The following is a 20625-nucleotide window of genomic DNA, read 5'->3' as shown; positions in this document are numbered from 1 at the left end:
TTAGTGCAAATTTGAAGTTATTCAAAAATATTTAGCACTTCTCATTATACTGTATCATGGTTGAAGATCATTTAAGAATTTCAGTGACACTAACACAGGAGTGAAGAATAAAAACTGGTCACTGTACTGTAGAACACATGTTACACAGCTGTAGGTGAGACACTGAAAATATACACCTGATTATCCATATTAGTAAATCTTGAACTCTATTATGCAAGTTTCCCTTATACAATACAATAGTTATGCGATTCCCTTCACAAAGTTATCAGTTCCTCCCTATTTTTAATCTTGCAAAAAATGGAAACTTAAAATATATTTATTACTTTATAGCTGATAATGAAAACCAGGAGATACAGTACAGTACTTCATTAAACACAAATACAGTATTGAATTACATTTCAATAAGAAAGCATTAGAGTACTCCCATGATTTGTCTATTCTTCCTTCTTTCTATTTGAGAATTAAAACAAATCATTTACAGATGAAGGACAAAATTGGAAAAATAGAGGTACAGTACTTAATATATCTCAGAATGAGTTACATCCATAAAAGGCACGTGATAATCAGAAATTGAAATTTGGTTCCATCAATAAAAAACCTAAGCCTTTGCATTATAACTTTCCAGTGTTCTTAAGGTATCCCAAATGTCCATAAAGTGTAGAGGTAAATGCAGATTATATTTATAAGAAATTTTTTATTAAGTACTACTGTACATACTTCTGATGTGAGTTTTAGATTCTGCCAGCATGAAGTGTAATCCAGACACCACTGTTGGGTACTATGGTGTAAGGGTTGTACAGTTTACTTTCAAATTAGAGTCTTGTGTTTAGTTATAGACCTTGACAAATAAGACCTCGTCACTTCTGTCATGTCATGGTCCTAAAGCCAGTTAATTTTATCATGTGACCTTTGACCTGGTTGCTTTTGTCATGTTGTGTCCCTTGACTAGGTTATTCGTAATGTTATGGTCCTCTACTGTATTTAAAGTTACTTCTTACTTACAAAGATATCAACCGTTAGTGTGAAATGGAGTAATTACATAACTGCTTAAACAACAATTATAGAGACAAATAATTGAGAAAGTCATAGAATATATTAAATTATGGGTGAAAATGATTACCCTGAGTTAATGAGGAAAGAGAAGGATCTGGGAGCTGTAGCTGACTAGTAAATTAAAGTTTCAAGATCATATATACACTAATGAGGTGAACTAGATGATGGGCTTGATCTGGTCATCAATTGTTCACTTAGATGATCATACAAGGGCCTGATAAGACCATATCTAGAGTATGCCAGTACAATAAGGCTTTCCCAGGAGACGAGACAGCCAGGTAACCGAGACTTTTCAGGAATGGGCGACAAAATTGACGACTGGGCAGAAAAGTTCGAGTTACAAAGACTGTCCAAGGAAGCTGAAGATCCTATCATTGGAGCACTACAGGATACTTGGGGGATATCCTCAAAATGATGCAAAAGACATGTCCTCCACCGAGGCCATATACAGTAATGGCATTACTGGGGGTCAATATTACTGTATTGTTTACCATACTGTACATCCTCTCTACATGATAAGACAAAACTTCTTACTGCACAGTGTGGACATTTGGAACACCTTACCTGACCAGCGCATTACAACTATAAACTCACTGATCTTTGAGAAAAGACTGAACAAGCAATGGACAAATCAAAGGGTCATGTTCAAGTACAGAATTGAAAAGATTATGTAAAGTCAGTTGCCTGTCAAATATGGGACGAGTAATGTTAGAGAAGCAAATAGAGCTCGAAATATACAGTAGGGGTAGTGCCTTTATCCATACTACGACTAAGTAAATATGTAGGAATTACACCTGAAGAAAAAAAGAAGACTTTCTTACAATTTTACTCTTTCCAGCTTTTTAACTAAGAAATTATTTTAATGGAGCTCAGTAAGTTCAGGAACTCTTATATTCCTTTCTGAACTTCCCCACCGATACCATTGTTGTGCACAAGTTATGATTAATTCCTGGTTTACAAAGTGATAGGAAGAAGTGCGGCTGCTGATAAAGTATATATTTTCCTGCCATCACTACCATAAGTTAAGGTTTACCCAGGTCAAGAGAGATGTTACAGGTCAATGATTTATGTATCTTACACCAAATTAAATTAAATGTATTAATTGTTCAGTATCCAACAAATAATGATCTTCCTGTTAATTATACACTGCAAAGGATAAACCCTTGTATCTTAGGCAGTCAAGCAGCTACAGCATGAGTGGTGCACATTTTCTCTGATATACAGTTTACTGCTGCACCAAAGAGCAAAATCATAATATACTCCAAAGACTGCGGTTAATATTAAAATCTGTAATACTTCTATCATCATTTTTTTAACCTGACATCTACAAAAAATAAATAAATAAATAAAAAGAAAAGAGTATGTTCTGATAGAGAGAAAGCAGTCAGTGTTTTGTAGTTCACTGTGTTCAGAAAAGTAAACAGCAATGAAACATCTCCAAAAGACACAAAAAATATGTAAAGTTATACCCTCAGAAGTTCATCACCATGAGAGTAATTGTAATATCTCTGTTGAAGAATTGATTATGTTAGACTGACAGTGTATGAGGTTACTGATATAAATGAGAGCACATGTTATCCCTGTTACAGTAGCAGAGGATTTTTACTAATTCTCCAAACATGTGGCACAGTGAATCCAAAGAAATACAGGTAAGTACATTTTGAGATATACTCAGACAGGTAAACACATAGAACCCCTTATAAATATGATATATAAAAATATGATTAATTTATGTACAGTACACATTTTTCATACACAAAATGTACCTGGTTTCACCATAAATACAATAAAGCACTGCACTTATGGTGAAAAGTAAAAATAATAATAAAAGGTTAGGTCGTATGACCAATAACTTCAATGTCTTTGTTTATGCATTTCGTGTACAGCCGTATGTTCTACTAGCGCACAACAAGTCAGTACAGTACGTCCAATAAAAGCAAGCGTACACTTCCTACACATACACTGACAACATGTCACTTAAATTATTCTCTGCAAACTTCCTTCCTAACATGTACTGGTAAACCATATTTAGCAAAAGCTTCATAATATTTCTATGTGCCCTTAAAAATACATCTAAAATATGTGGTAGGCACATCCAGCAAATGAGAGCCAATGCAGCTCCTATACAAATTATCCTACAAAGGAATACACAGTTTGTTCAGTATATATATTAAGTGATGTCATTAGAAGTTGGCAGCCAGCAAATTTATCACCTACAGTACTTCTAATTCCTTGCTGGCTCTGAGTTGACCATAATATAGTTTAAGTACAAAAATGATGTACACAGTAAAAAAAAGTACCGCACGGATTACGTGCGAAACAATATGACACCACGGACGAGGGATAGTGGAATATGCGTGGGCTTGGTATATTGTGCCTTTTAAGATAAATAATGTAAAGGTGTTGATGATATTATGCCAGTCCTATGGGAAGTAACTAATGTGGCCCTACCATAGGTAAATGGAAACCTTTGCCATACAGGCATGCATACCAACCCTCCTGACACATCAGGTGATGTATGGATCATTAAGGAAGTCAGCAGACCCCCACCTGCACGATACTTTTTTCCTATGTATACAATAAAGCTTTTTCTCCATCACATGGAAGTGTACCAACAGCCCACAATACAGTGATGCTTGATGGACATTTTTCAGTAGTCAATGAGACAACACCAACAGCTGTAATTCTAATGACATCCCAACATATCCATTACAATATAGGAAAGAAAATCTATCACAACGCACATCTCACAATCCCATCACAACATGCCTCCTATCACATTGCACATACAGTACACCAACAAAATTATTCTAAATCATTATACACCTGTCTAGTAGCTAACAAACTGTTTGAACAAAGGAACATTACTGAAACAACATTAAACTAGTAAATTCTTTGACAAACAAATAACTTTCTTATGAAAATATATCATAAAATTAAATATTAAAAATATTTTATACAAATATGTACTTAAGTGGCTGAGGATTCTTGTCAACACACAAGAATGTTTAGAGAGACCTTTGTCCATTATATACGGCAAGTATTTCAACTTGAAGTACATAACTAGATTTTACACCTATTTTGTAAAAGGAACAAAAAAATATTATGATTAAAACATTTTATGCTTGGAATATTAAAGCAGATAATATAGTCCCTGTTCCACCTTCATGCATATTATTCACACAAGATAACATAAATATCTTGGATGTTATTATCTACAGTATAACAGAATTGTGTTATGTGACACAGTACTTACATTACTTTCTTGAAAATTGTGTTGTTAGAAGAAAAGGAGTACCAGATAAATGAAAAACATATAGCAGTATATTATAGAATGATAATATAAAATATTCTCCCACTATAAAGAATAAATTATCACGGCATATATCAACTTCTTATATCGTCTAGACTGTTGCCTAGTTTATCGTTCAATTAATACCAATATGTGAAGAAGTAAATTATATTGGAAAACTTAAAAGGAATTGAATATGAAATGGAAGAATGAGTTGTAATATGCCTGAAGAACATCAAACTAAATTTCACACACTTATATAACAGAGTAATTAGTGTACAGCAGGTGTAGTAACTAGTGTATAGTAAGTGTGGTAACTAGTGTACAGGGTGTCCCCGGGTTATGAACAAGTTCCATTCCTGAGGATGTTCTTAAGCTGGAAATGTACGTAAGTCGGAACACATGCTATGTGCACACTTTACTTACAGAACAATGTTTAAAATCCCACTATATCATAGCCTAAGTCCTTATATACATCTAAAATCACTTAATTTAAGACAAAAAAGAAATAGAATGATAAAATACAGTAAATGAAAGTAAAAAATAAGTCATCAAGTAAGTAAAATACAGTACTGTAAATTTAAAGATTAACCTCGTTCGTATTGGCGGGCATTAGAAAGCTGGGGACCCCCTTTATACTAAGCGAATGTAGTAACTAATGTATAGCAAGTGTATAGTTGGTGTATAGTTTAGTGTATAGTTGGTGTATAGTTTAGTGTACAGTTGTACCCCACTTAACGCGGTCAATAGAACCCAGAGGGTCCCGCGTTAAGTGAAATCCGCGTTAAGTGAACAACAGAACATATGGGATTAATTCCAATAGAAACCAGCCCGACCCCCAAACTCCACTTTTTGAAGACACATAACTATGTTGTAGTAAAAATAACATCTTAATTTTATGATAGTACATGCACACAATTAATACTTAAGAGAAATAGAGAAATACAGTCGCCAAGTTAATGTCCATTCAAATAATGGACTCAACTCCCTCCCCCTCTTCTCACACTACACTGCTGGCTCTTCCCTCTCTGAGAAATTTTTGGGGGAAAACCACTAAATTTTAATAAATAATACCTCAAACTAAAGTTAGGATAATACAATTGACATTGCTGGATTCCTTGTAAGACCAGGAATATTTTGAATATAAATGTCATATATTTTGCACAAAAGATAACATATTTACTAGAGAAAACATTTTATCTAAAATTTGTATGTCTAATGCAAAATATATGATGTTTATATTCAAAATGATCACCAAATTATAAGAATTCCAGCAATGTAAATTATATTCTGGCCGGGTAATTTGTATGAATTTATGAGCTAAAACAGGCAGTCAGGCAGGGTGGCGGGTGGGGCAAATCTAAAAATAGCGTCTCGAGCCGGACACTCACCGCGTATATGTGGAAAAATCCGTGTTAAGTGAAAGTTCAGCTCTGGCGAGGCACGCTTAAACGCGTGAAATGAAACGCGTTAAGGCGGGGTATTGTGTATAGTTGGTGCAGTAGTGTATAGTAGGTGTAGTAACTAGTGTATAGTAGGTGTAGTAACTAGTGTATAGTAGGTGTAGTAACTAGTGTATAGTAGGTGTAGTAACTAGTGTATAGTAGGTGTAGTAACTAATGTATAGCAGGTGTATCAACTTGCATAAAGGTGTATGTATAAGAAAAAATAATCTTACAAGAAAAATACTGATTTGTGTCTTGTAACTACTATACGTATTGGCTGAATTATACTGTTTTAAATTATTTACAATTATACCTATGCAGATATAGGCCTTAACTTCTTATCTGTTTACACTTTCATATATATATATATATATATATATATATATATATATATATATATATATATATATATATATATATATATATATATATATATATATATATATATATATATTGTATATATAAACTGAGCAGCCTTGTGATGTTTTCTGGGCTAAAAAATAAAAGTTTTCTAAATCATTATCAAAGACAGAAAAGCAAATCTGTGATGCAGTCAGTCCCACCTCTCACCTTAATATCTTCCATCACTATTTTACACTCACCAGGAAAATAGTTCCCTTGTAGCAGCTGCTTCTTACATAAGTTCATTTAATCATATCCAAAAACTTCTTTATAATCCCTATAAAGGCTGGTGATTATCTATAATGTAGTCCACCATAAATGGTCAACCTGTATATCCTACGTAAGTACATACTGTACTCTTACGCTTAACACATGCAGACCAAAATAACATGATTCAAATAAATGCAATACCAATGACTTACAGTATTAAGATGCCTGCTTATATGGTAAACGTTATTAAAAATTTGCATAACAAAGTGTGCAGTAAATTCTTTCAATCATATTAAATTCTTTCAATCATATTTCTGTAGCAGAGTTATTGTTGCATCTTATGTTAAAAAGACGTTAGCAAAATATATGTAATGAGTATTTCCTTCTTACTTATAGTCCCAATATAAGTACAGTACAGTACAGTACAGTACAGTACAGTACAGTACAGTACAGTACAATACAGTACAATACAGTACAATACAGTACAGTAGAATACAGTACAGTACAGTAGAATACAGCACAGTACAGTATAGGGTACATCCACAATGGAAACGTGGATAAGATAAATCTTGATATTGTTGTATACCGTACTGTACAGTCATCCCTTGGTTATCACGCCTAATTGGGACCGCGCCGAGTGCATGATAACGAAAAACGCGATAACGAAAGTACAGAACCTATGGGATTTATTCTAATTGATTCCAGGCACCCAAGACCCAACCCCAATTTCCCCATTTTATGACCATTTAGACCCACTAAAGATATAGATAATGTTATGGTAAGTATCAGAAACACACATACAGGTAGGCATGGCTAGGTTTATTACAAAGTGATGAAAAGGGTATGCTCAATACTGTAGTCCACAAAATTTGTAGCTATGCTTTCTTTATTTGAGTCCCCCGTCTGAGGAGTCCGTTTTCTACATTGCGTCAGGACGCCTGAGTCCTCCGTTTTCTCTAAATCTTTGAGTGCACCCGAGACTTCGTTATTCCTTAGTAATGACACAGAATTTGAAGTTGCAACTGGGATTGCAATTGTTGAGGCAACTTAGATATGTCTGATTACAGTTGGAACATTCAAGATCCATTGTGAGTAATGTTGAAAGCTTCAACTGTCTTTATGGTTGGTAAAACTTGTCAAGTAAGTGAGTGTCAAGTCTGTTAGTATGAGTGGCATGTGTGAGTGCTTGTGTTTGTACAACTGCTTTCAAGTTTTGTTACCTCCACCCATTTTCATCCAGCAAATGTGTTATTGTCAATTTGTAGGTGAAAGATTTTATCCTCAATAGATGTAGGTGAAGCAAGGGGGTAACAATACACCTGGAGGCAACTGTGTGATAACTAAATTCTCGGCCTGAGAAATGCGCTATAACAGCAGGTGTGCAGATTTTGATGGAGGCTTGATAACAAAAATTGTGATAACCAAGTGCACTATAACCAAGGGATGACTGTATACAGTATTCTGCAAGGATATTTTACTCTGGCTAAAAATGTACTGTACATATACTGGTTAGTTAATTAATACACTACAACAGTACTTCAAAATTCTACTGTTAACATTACATTCCTTCCCTCCTAAACTTGTTAATAAAAAAATGGTAAAACAGTGTGTAACATATTCACTGCTTTGCTGGGCAAGGCTGGTCCACCATGTGTAGTGTTGTCAAGACTTCTATCCAGCGTACCAGGAATAGTAACACATCAGTGTCGTTACTCTTGATTTCATGTTCGGATCCTGACAACTGACTATGGCTTTCATCCTATTGGAGAAAATGTACATAAGAGTAAAGTTTATGGGTAATAGATAATAAATAAATAAAATTGCCAGTACTGTTCCTTGGGAATTCTTATTAGAACTTAAGTGTGCACAGTATATTCATTGGTACAGTAGAAGGATTTCTTACCTGTCTGAGCACCAATAATATAGATTGATCTTTTAATTCTGGCTGATGCAGAAGGTTCCTCACCGCAACCTTCCAGCTGATGTCCCAGCCGCCCCATATACTGCAGCGCTCCAGCTTGAAGATGTGTCTGTTGGTATGAATTTAATGAAAACCAAAGACTGAAGAGCACACACATTGTACACTGATTTCTTCTAATACAGGTATCCCTTGAGATACGAATGGGTTAGGTAAAAAAAAAAAAAAATCGTTAGGTGAATTTTTGTATCTCTAATAGGGTTTGGTTCCCCATTGACAAAAATACCCCAATATCACACCCAAAAACATGAAATCGGTTCACAAATAAGAAAAAAGCCTACAGAAGTACAGTAATGATAAATAGTAATAACTTCTGTACTGTAATTTACTACTTAACACATTATAAACATTAATAAAATACAATCTAGATAAAATATGCAGCTAAAATTATTAAGGAAAAGCTGTATCAAAGTTTAACATAGCCACCAGCAGCGCCGTTTGCATAGATGCTGGCTACTTCAAGCACGGCCACTCTCAAACATTGCCACAGCAACCAGTTTGGTCACCTCTGATGACTCACAACACTCTTTCCCTGCTCTCACGCACAAAGAAATGTTTATTCCCTTTGTTTTTGACCTATTCTTTTTTTTTTCCTTTTATTCTCTTCGCCACTAATCGGCTCGTTAGCTGGTTGGGCGGTTGCTCACGTCTCTGATACACATTTTTGACAGATACTGTGCATGCACTGGCGCCTGAATATATCTGAACCTGCTCTAGTGTTGGTCAAGTCTGGCCTTGAATGAGCTCACACTCAGTGCCGTCACAACACTCTCTGGCAGATTGTGCCAAGAGTTCACAATTCTCACTCCGAAATTTGCCGTCACAGTTTTCTAGACTTGAGGCTTCTTCAACCTTGAGCTGTGACCCCTTGTGAGGCGGACGTCCGCCAGCTCCAGGTATGTACAGTCAACCGAGTAGTGCCCCCTCAGATGTTAATACAATTCGATTAGGTCACCCCTCACCTGTCTGTAGTATCAGCTAGGTAGTTGTAGGCGCTCCAATCTCTCTGGGCAATTGAGATTCCGTAGAGCAGGCACCAGTCTGGTGGCCCTCCTTTGGACATTTCCAATCAACTGACAGTCAATAGCATAACTCAGTGACCAGATGGGGAAGCACCTCACTCTTAAAGATTGTGATGAACGACGGACCATCCAGACATCTGAACGACCTTCTTATAAGACCTACTAGTTTCGTTCCCTGATTCACCTTCTTTTACAATGGCCCGAGAACTTAAGTTTATTGTCGACATACACACCCAGGTCCTTTTCACATTCGGTCTCAATTATTGCAGTCTCTTCATACTGTTGGGACATGTGATACGCCTCCTTAGTATTGGAGTGACCCAGGTGCCTCCTTTTGCACTTCGTGACATTGAATCTTAGCAGCCATTTCCTCGACCATTCTTGAAGCTCATAGAGATCTTTCTGCAGCTCTTCACAGTCTGTTTGGTTCTTAAATTCCCTAAATAACTTGGCATCATCCGCAAACATTTGTATGGAGGAGTGTATAGCTTCTGGCATTTCATTAATGAAACAGACAAACAACAAAGGGCCCAATACACTGCCCTGGGGTACCCCGCTAGCCACAGGTACGCATGACGATTTCGTACCATTTATCACCGCACACTGTTTGCGGTCATGCAGAAAGTCTCCGATCCAAGATAAAAAACTTCCCCAAATCCCGTACCCTTCCAGTTTAATTCTGAGTCTTTCTTGGGGTACACTATTGAAAGCCTTGGCAAAATCTAGGTATACACTGTTGATATTTCTGCCTTGTTCTAGAATTTGGGTCAAAACATCTAGTACCTGAGTAATTGTGTTGAGCAGGATCTTCCCGGCATAAAACCGTGTTGGCATTCCTTTAAAAGGTTGTTTCATAGCAGATGTTCCATCATGGTACCTTTTACAATGCTCTCTAGTACTTTGCACAGTATGCTGGCCAGGCTCACTGGCCTATAATTATTCGTGAGTGACGATTGCCCTTCTTGAATATAGGACTCACATAAGCCATTTTCCAGTCATTGGGGACCTTTTGCTCCTCCATGCATTTGCAAGACAGGATCTTAAGGGGCTCCACAAGCTCGTTACACAGTTCTCTTGACACTCTGGGGTGGACCATATCTGGGCCGGGACTTGTGAATCTTTAGCTTTGACAGTTTATTTCTTATGTCCTCGTCCGTGAACACAATGTGGGTCAGCACTGTGTCAAACCATCTATCCTCAAATGCAGGAAGATTGTTCGCATCTTCTCTTGTGAACACCGATGACAAAAATTTGTTCAACGCCTCCTCCTTATCCTGGTCAGAATATGCATAACTACCATCTTCAAGACTCAGGTCCGATATAGCTACTCGCATTTTTCATTTCAACTTTGCGTAGCGGTAAAAAGTCTTTGGGTTTGACTTGACCTCACGAGGAATCTTGCTCTGGAGCTCTTTTTCAGCCTTTCTACACTCTGACTTAGCTTGGTTCATGGATCTGGCATACGTCCTCCTGTCCTGCTTATCATTTGTCCTAACCCACGTCTCAAAATCCTGAGTTTTCTTCTTAACTTTGCCGACCGCTGTGTGGTTCATGTGTAGTGATCTCCTTGTATTCCTGGAGGCATTGTGTTTGGTCTTAGGTATATATTTGTTGATTGAATGGTTTACTTTACTGGCTATGATATTCAGCGCAGCATCTGCGTTCTTATTCCTTAGTAAGTTGGGCCAGTGTATACTCATCTCCCTCATCCCGTCATAATTACCTTTGTAATACTTGAACCTGAAACCTGGTTTTGACATGAACCAAGTTGTAGTTAAATCTGAAGGACAACGTTATGTGGTGACTGGTGCCAACTAGGGTTAGGTGTTCCAGCTTGACCACCACACCCTCCTCGTTAGTTTTGATGAGGTCCAGCGGTTTGGGTGTTTGCTCCCCTCTGTAGTGAGTTGGATCTATAACAAGTTGGAATAGAAAATTGGCTCTCAGAGTTTCTAAGAAAAGAGTGGCAGGATTATTTAGGTCGTTTGGTGTGGATTAATTTCTCCAGTTGATGATTCCATTATTAAAGTCCCCCATGACAAGGAGTTGGCTAAGGTTCTGAACCATTACATTGTCAATTTTATAGGTGTGTGTGTGTGTGTGTGTGTGTGTGTGTGTGTGAGAGTAAAAAAAAGTGAAGTTAAGTTTATCTATCAAAACTAAGAGTTGAAGAATAATCAAAACATACCCCCCCTCCTCCCAGCTCATCCTGCTAACTGTCACTGGTACACGAAGAAATGCTTATTCCCTTTATGCTTTTGACGTGATGATAATATTTATTTATTTTATTTTTTTTGCACATTGTGCATGTAGGATTGTGTTTACATGTAACTGAATGAAAAAAAGAAAAAAAGAAAAAAAGAAGAAAGGTATGCTCATACTGTATACCTGAAATTACGAGTTGAAAATAACCACAACATAAATCCTACCTTAGACTGGTAGGGAGAGTGCTAGCCGCCCCAAGTGACTCCCTGGGGCTCTCAATTTGAATTTTTGGCAGAACCCAATTTTGTATAAGTGAGGAAAGCTTTTGTAACATGAAATATAGGTTTCAATTTAGGATATTCTTATTCGCAAATTTTCATATCTTGAGGGATACCTGTACAAATCTCAAGTTCATTCCAGTCTGGATTATGGTACACAGGCATGGAAAGATCTAACATCCTAGAAAAGGTGCAACACTGAATAACTAAGATGATTCTGGAACTATGTCATCTCGATTATCCAAGAAGACTGAAGGCCTTACGATTAACAACCCTTCAGACAAGTCAAAAAGGTCAAATCTCATTGAAACATTAAAAATCCTGAAAGAAATGGAAAACGTGAACCTGGGATGAGAGGACATAACCATATGCTCGTCAAGTTATCAAGCACAACGAATTTAAGGAAATACGTTTTCATACAGAGGCTGGTAGATCTATGGAATGGTCTGGTAGACCAAGATGTGGAATCAAGAACAATACTGTGCTTCAAAATAGCCCTTGACAAAATTATCAAGGACAATGGAGGGATAGTACACAGGCCACTGGCCTCCTTCCCTCAGCATGGCCACCTCTAGTGGGTGGCCACCTCTAGTGGGTGGCCATTAGGTAAATACACTATCCTCCAGTTATAACATCATACACTATCCTACAGCTATAACATCATACACTATCCTCCAGCTATAACATCATACACTATCCTCCAGCTATAACATCATACACTATCCTACAGCTATAACATCATACACTATCCTCCAGCTATAACGTCATACACTATCCTACAGCTATAACATCATACACTATCCTACAGCTATAACATCATACACTATCCTCCAGCTATAACATCTTACACTATCTTCCAGCTGCTTGTTCATGTCATCATAGTACATTATTTCTTTCCTTATACAGCCTCAATTATGAATTTGGTGAGAGAGTAATGTACAGAACAGTGAAACAAAACTGTTACGACTTACTTGTCTGATATCAAAATAATATCAGGTCGGTCTGATTCAGAGAGAGTGGCATGGGTAATATACCAGTCAGTTTGTATATAACGGCCATGACTAAGAGATGCTAGAAGTAACATGCCGGCAGCTTCATGGCTGTCATATGGACGCATTGCGATGTATGGAGATACATGGCGAGGTACCCGGGATCTCATAATAACCTGAAAGAGAATAAAGTGTGTCGGGTATTATCATCATATTGAATAGAGTTTTCATCACATTCTGAGTGGGGTGAAACTCAGTATAATATATACACAATTATGACATGAGTGACTAACCCTTTCGCTATGGGGACGTCACTTTTAATATTTCATTTGATTAACGCCAGAATATTTTATTCAACTCAGAGGGGAGCCCTTGCACAAGGGGTTATGCACCAAAATAAGAGGATTACAGTATTAGGGGCTGTGGAGTTGGACTGTATAGGAGTTGGAATCTAGGTTTAAGAGTTTAGCTAATGAATGAGGAAGATTAAGGAAGACAGTTTTATCCACTTATACAAACCATTTCTCAATATAACACAAGGTGGCTGCAGTTAATAATGCCACAGATTCCTTCACTTGATGCTCTTCCAGAACAAGACTCCTCAAGGCATCCATGTGTTTCACCTGGACTACTTCAACTCCATACAACACTTCAGTATCATACATCAACAACATGACCTTTCCTTTAAGTCACTCGACAGTTTCTCTTAATTTTTTAATATTCAATGTTCTGTTGGCAGTCTGTGTCCGTATTCTTGTCTCAAAGTGATTTATGAAGGATAATTGGTGTTTGTATGACACTTTTGGGGAAGCTTGGATCATATCTTCACAAATTTGTTGCTTCAAGACTGTCAGGTTGGACTTCTCACTCCCAATTTTTAATACTGAATCTACACTTAACTAAATAAAACCTAATTTGACAATGAAAAGGTCATAAGTCTGCTCTTGGTTGGAAATTCTCTATGGTGTTCCTCTGGTACTCTTCCCCCTCTTATACTGTACAAGCCCAATAAACTCACTATTTGTTCTACTACATGTTCACCTTCTCTCCTCCACAACTCTACAGCAATTCCATCTGCTCTTAGTGCCTTTTTTTTATCATTTCACCTATTATTAGTTCACTAGTCGTATTATTAGTTCACTAGTCGTATTATTAGTTCACTAGTCGTATTATTAGTTCACTAGTGTATTATTAGTTCACTAGTCTGTTCGTTGTTCCTTTGTTGTGAACTTCATTATCTAGTGTTAATACAGAAGCCAACCTACCATATTTCGTTGGATCACACTGACTAAAACCCTTTTCACATCTGTCCCTGGCCAGGATTTGAACCCAGGACACAGATGTCAGAGATACATGTATGACTGCTGTACCATTCTTACACATTGGATTTTTCTTTACACTACACCCTGCCTCTCTCTCATGTTATATTCAGTTGTTGCTCAAATTCCCCAGACACAAAAAATGACATTATCCACTTTTTCAGGCTTCAGAACATAGGACTCAAATCTTGAGGCACCAGAACTTCCCACAAATGAAAATACCAAATAAATGTCATAATTTTATGAGTAATATCTGTAGATGAGGTCCACACACCCAGTGACTTTTATATCTTCCTTGGGGCCCAACACTTTAATGTGTTAAATAAGTGAATATTTGGATACACTTTGAGCGAACCTCTATAATCGTACACACAATCCTCTCTCACCTGATCCCAAGATTTGCCTGTGTGGTATCATGTCATACTTACGTCATGTCCAAGGTCAATTGAACGCCTGATGCCGTCACAAGCCATTGCCACAGAGTCAATGACCCCAAGCGTTGGCTTTGTAATAAGACCCATAATGCCTCGACCAAGACCTCTGAAAAAGCCTTCAACTCCGTCTTGCTGAGCACCTGAAAAATATTAGTAAATTTTTGTATATGAAGCAACACCAGTTTTTCTTAATTCTGTTTCAATTTTGGTGATTCTTGCATTTAATACTTAAATTTACATAACTTCTCTACAGTACAATACTAGAAAAAGATGGAAGGAAGTAAAATCTTTTACACTAATATATATACACACACACACACATATATATATATATATATATATATATATATATATATATATATATATATATATATATATATATATATATATATATATATATATATATATATATATATATATATATATATATATATATATATGCTTACAGTTGGTCTAGGTACAACAGATGCCACATATATTCCTGTATAATCAGGCTTATTAGATTAATAAATGTAATGAGAAATCAAGAGAAACAATAAAATGCTGGTTCACATCTGCCTGAGCTCCTGACTACAACACAAGTCTCTGCCTGACACACACAAACACACACACTCCTTGTATCAACACCATCTAGTGACCCGATCATGTCCCAATGAGTCAAATCTACCCCCCCCCCCAAGTACCGTAACTTATAGGTACTCTGTCTTGGATAAGAATTTTTATCACTGTAAATCAGAGAGCAGCGTTCTGTACTGTACATGGTACGTTAAGGATGTCGTGCCTCTTGTTTACATTGACTACTTTACTATTAAAATTTTTAAAAATATTTCTATCAAGAGTGTAACCAGCAGTGTTCCAGGAAGAAACATGAAGACATCTGCCATACCCAGACAAATTCATGTGAGGAACAAAGGAGCCTCATACTTCACAACATTTGTAAAATTTTTCAATTATCTTAATCATGCAAATTTACCTATGATGTACTTGATTAATGTGAAATAATAAAATGATTTCAGAGTTTAAATTAATCAATGTAAAAATGATAACTTTCACAAATAAATTTAAGAAGATATAGAAGTAATGACTGCCTACAGGAAACAGTATGACTTATTGGATATAATGCTACTACTGTATACACAATAACTATCTAACACAATGTAAAACATATTCATTGGTGAATTGAAAAATAAAACTTTTAATAAAACGCTTTCAATAATTATGATAAAAATAAATAACTTCACATCTACAATAAACTGTTTGAAATCAAGGACTAGTCAAACTCCATTTAGCTACACCCATGTAAAGAAAAAGACAATATTTCAAGTGATTTCTCAAATATTCAAACAACTAGATAGAGGAAAACCAGCATGATGAGAAGAGCCAGTTTTGAATGTGTTGCTTCTCACTCATTACTGACTGAACGGAGAGGCACTGTGGAGGGAGCGGTCACTTGAGCCTCACCGCAATGAAATAAATATAAATCACTCCAAATAAATGATGGTTCATATACCATTTTAGAATGAGCTGGAAAAATATTTTTGTACATGTAGTTGTCAAAATACATTTTGATTTTATAATTAGATTTCTTTATTATTATCAATGGACTTTTTTTTATTTATTTTTTTCCAAGAATGTTTCCCTATACTGTACAGTACAGTATAATTTTTTAACCATCCTGTATACTTTAATGAAGGCATACAGTAAATCTTTTTTCTTTTACTAACATAAGCCAAATTTTGCAAATAATCTACATGATATAAAACAGAGTTTGGTTACAATTCAAATCAAAACTGGTGATCTCATCACATAAATCTATAGTCTTGGTGGCAACTTTGACTTAAAATAACAATTACAGAGCTTTAAATACTAATTACTATAAGTTATGTTGCTCACAGATACTTATAGTATTTAGATAATACAATCAGCAAATTAAGAACAAGTCAACATCAGTGTGTGTTATATGTCCGTGTCTGTAAGATCAAATGACAGTAATTTTCAGACACAAATGTCTCATCTCTCTGTTGTACAGTATCACATCTTGCCTTCTTTGTGTTGCCAGGTTTAAATTTTATCCTGACTAAGTTTGTCTTAAGTTAAATAATGATACAAACCCAAGTTAAAGACCTGTTTGTGACTACTGTACTTCACTGTGTACACTCCTGGACATGGACCAGTAGTGCATAACAGAGACGTGAGGAACACAAATCCTGCATCAATCAACAGACGTATTGTTGATTGTGAGGGAGTAGAAATATTTAAGTTATTGAAAAAATGCACCACTGTTACTACCTTGTTACAGTATCAATTTTGCCTGTGCTTCTTCAATGATTTTTACTTATGTAGTACAGTACATGGTGATGGTAAGGATTGGGAGAGTTGTTTTTTATTTTTGTGAAACTTGGGGAGGTCCATATCACGATGGCCAACACAATGCAACCTATACTTAAAACAAGCTTGACCAGTTCTGTAAATTGTGAAATTTTTGTGTCAACCCATGGTATCAAGTCAAGTGGACCTGGTGTCACATATAACACCAAGTGGACTTGGTGTTACATATAACACCAAGAGGACCTGGTGTCACATATATAACACCAAGTGGACCTGGTGTCATATATAACACCAAGTGGACCTGGTGTCACACATATAACAGATATACTAAGAAAGCTCTCCTGAGGACTGGATATATGTGAGCCTGTTATAGATTCTCACCTCTGACCAATCGACTGTTAACCCAGTATGATGACAACTCCTTACTGTAAATTATGTCCCCATGTCTAACACTATCTTAGCTTGTAAAGTGTACTGCTCCTAAAAGAAAAGAAAAGAAATACAGGGCCCTGAAAGAAATCAAGAACTGAAGTATAAAGTTTCATTTTATGGCACAGGGGATTCACGAGTGACCTAGTTACTTCCACTACGGCAGAGTATGCCATAGTGTTGATCTTGACATGTTCTAGCAGCAGGCTAAATTGTCCTGCTGAACCAATGTAAATTGATACAGAGAAGCCCTCCTCCCAGTTAACCTGGGTTGAAGTAATGTTTTGAAATCCTATCTTGGTTGTTGCTTTGAGAACCAGTGAGGCTTCAGATTCACTGGGTGGAAATCTAGATATTGAATGACCTACTGTACATTTCAAACCCCTAAGAACCATAAATGGCTCATGCTTGAATCCCTCCATATCCTGCTGATGATAAACTAGGGTAAGTATAAAACAAAAGTGTCAGTACTGAGTTAAGTACATCAGTAAAGATGACAAATTCTCAAAATCCCAAAACAAGATGGGAAAGAAGTCATAATACATATCAATGTGTAAAAAATTAGTAAAGTTTACTCATCATGTAAACAAAAACAAGAGCATCACGAATCTGAGGAGGCAGTTGGATTTGTATAATGTTATGCAACCAATAAACAACCTAGAAGGTTTACTTAAACCTTTAAAAGTGAAGATAGGATATGACAACTGAAGTGATAGCAAGATTTCAATACAACCAAGTAAGTAAAAAAAGTTACCAGATATTTTACAACAGTTCACATATAACCAGATGGCCTTGTTTATTGATCCAATAACATGGGGATGAAGGCCCACCAGAAATTTCCTACACTCTAAACATCAAACAAATGAAGCATAAAACACACTCCAAAGAGAGGAAAACCATTGGCCAATATTATATGCATAACTCCATTTTAACTCCCCAACACTTTAAGGAAATTAGGATTAGTGTGACTGCATAAAGTAAACTGTTTGCTTCAATTATGGAAGATGTCAGAGCATATGTCATACAATTTTCAATATCAACAACTGAAGAGTTGAGCTGAACTATGATACAGTACATAACACAAAGACTCATTGCTGAGGTTATTAACCCCATATACTGACATAGCTTCAGGTACTGTATCCACTGTTGCCATATGAAAAACATTTAACAGTTACACAGGGAATAAAGTCAAAATGACAGAAAGTTGTCTCATTTGACATACCTATACTCTCCATTAAACAATACAGTGCATTTGGTGGAGGGGTGAGTTTAGTAAACACCAATAGTGTACTGTATTGTGAAATAACACATATCCATCCTGGCTGACCCATTAAAATAGTAGTAGAGCTGCTGAAAGAAAGTCCAGATGTAGAGATGTGTGGTGAGAAAAATGTGTGGATTTGTAGCAAGGAGTCCCTACTGATGTTTCCTAAGGTGGTCAACATACATGTAAGTGTGAGCTGACCTCAGGGTTTCGAACCAATGAACCTGAAGCTTTGATGGTTCTCAAAGCAACCATTAGGCAAAGAGTTGGAAGCATTTTTTTAACCCTGAGTTGCTGGGTGAGGAACTGTGCAGTAGCAATTTATACTGGTGTAACAAAAGAGTGTTGCCCCCTGCTGCAAAGAATATGCTAATGGCTCTGCCAGGAAGTTAGTGTAGTAACCTCACACATCACCCACTGATGACAAGAAATCCCAAAGAGATGAAGGGAGAGAAGAATTTAAGAGTATTATAAATCATGTGCCCCTTCCTGAAGAAAACATATGTATTCCTGACTACTCAAAGAAAGTATAAAATGTCTTATTCCTGCAGTAATCGAGGTCACCTTACTCATCACTTCACTTTGGATAAGAGAAGCAAGGATTGTTTGCCTTCAGACAATTACATAAGAAAAGGAAAATATAAATTACAGACTGTGGTTTTTATACGTACTGGAATAGCACATGGTACAGAACAGAAGAAGGCCTCTTGGAACATCTTAAGACTAAAAGGCTGCTGCAGGAAGAATGTTACAGGCAGTGAAATATGTCTACAAAGAGAGTTGAATTTGTATCTTGGCATGTAGTGAAGGTTGTGCTGAAGGTGATTACTAGACATATGGAAAGAAAAAAAGTACAGTACAGACTAAATAGAGTGAAAGAGGAGCCCTCAACTTCTACCAATTATTGATGTTGCACTGCTGCTATGTAAGCTGACACAGGAGGAGGAAGCTCTGGTGAGAGTGTGAGAGTATGTAGTTATCAGTAATAAAATACAGGAAATATTTTTTCTTCTGAAAAGCATATGAATATGAAAGACTAATAAATAAGTTGCCAAGAAAGTGCAAGGAGTTATGGTAATTATGCTAACTTAGTTTTAATTTGACATTATTAGCTGTGCTGGCTACACCTACAAATCAATTTTCTAAGATGATTAAAACTGTATTGGGCTTTATATACTCATTATTCAGCTGACTCACTGCCACATTCATCAATCACTGGACTAACAAACCTATGCTCTCTCTGTGGAGCAAAAAGCAGGAGAGAAGCAAAGAGATGAAAGGAAGAAGAGCACTGCTATTAAAACAAAATATGTCTTGTCAGAACAATTCAGTGGAGAAGTAAAGCAGTAGGGACATGCAAGCCTCGAGGACATATGTATGTTAATGGGACTATTATTACATCTTTTCACTTGTGATCTTGGCCACTGGTGCAGGGATGTGGCTGCCGTATGCTACACATTGTCTAGTGATGGTACATATTTTAAAGAGTTTGGTTAAATTATCTTTAACAATTCAAAACTTATGGAGTGGGAACAAGAAGGTAACACACACATGGATGAATTATGCCTCCACATATGATGACCCATCAAAAGGGGAGAATAAAAAATACCAACACTGTGTGAGTCCGGGTTTGTACAAGCTAAGTTTTCTTGTCTTTAATTAGTAACACAGAGACATATAACATAGTCCCTTAACTTAATTCATCAGTACAGTAATCACATCTAATGACTCCTATGCACCCTGATGTTCTAAATGCTATGAATCTGTAATTAATTAGTTTAGTTAATAGTCAAATCATCAGCAATAAATGTAAAGTTGTCAAAGGACGTCATCTGATTTTTACTCCAACCACTGTCAGTCCAAGTCCAAGAGGTACTAATAAAAATTTTTAGTCAAAATAGGCAAGTAAAACATTTTAAGTCTTATACTGTACAGTATTTCAATATCAAGAAAAATGTAAAGTTTTTATGAAAAGTG

General features: G+C 36.4%; 1 protein-coding gene across 1 annotated transcript in view; it reads right to left on the bottom strand.

Moving 5' to 3' along the window:
- Nucleotides 1-7489: 7489 nt before the first annotated feature.
- Nucleotides 7490-20625, bottom strand: part of LOC121870567 (vacuolar protein sorting-associated protein 13C-like) — a 66597-nt gene continuing 53461 nt past the window's right edge. The window contains exons 31-34 of the mRNA XM_042372398.1: nt 14622-14767; nt 12857-13050; nt 8306-8432; nt 7490-8161 (exon numbers count right to left, since the gene is read on the bottom strand). Of these exons, the coding sequence (XP_042228332.1) occupies nt 8021-8161; nt 8306-8432; nt 12857-13050; nt 14622-14767 (608 nt within the window). The 3' untranslated portion in view covers nt 7490-8020. The remainder of the gene's footprint in view (nt 8162-8305; nt 8433-12856; nt 13051-14621; nt 14768-20625) is intronic.

The sequence above is a fragment of the Homarus americanus genome, unplaced genomic scaffold (assembly GCF_018991925.1).
Source record: "Homarus americanus isolate GMGI-L3 unplaced genomic scaffold, GMGI_Hamer_2.0 scaffold56333, whole genome shotgun sequence".
Classification (NCBI taxonomy): domain Eukaryota; kingdom Metazoa; phylum Arthropoda; class Malacostraca; order Decapoda; family Nephropidae; genus Homarus; species Homarus americanus.
This window is presented reverse-complemented; position numbering and strand designations above follow the sequence as displayed.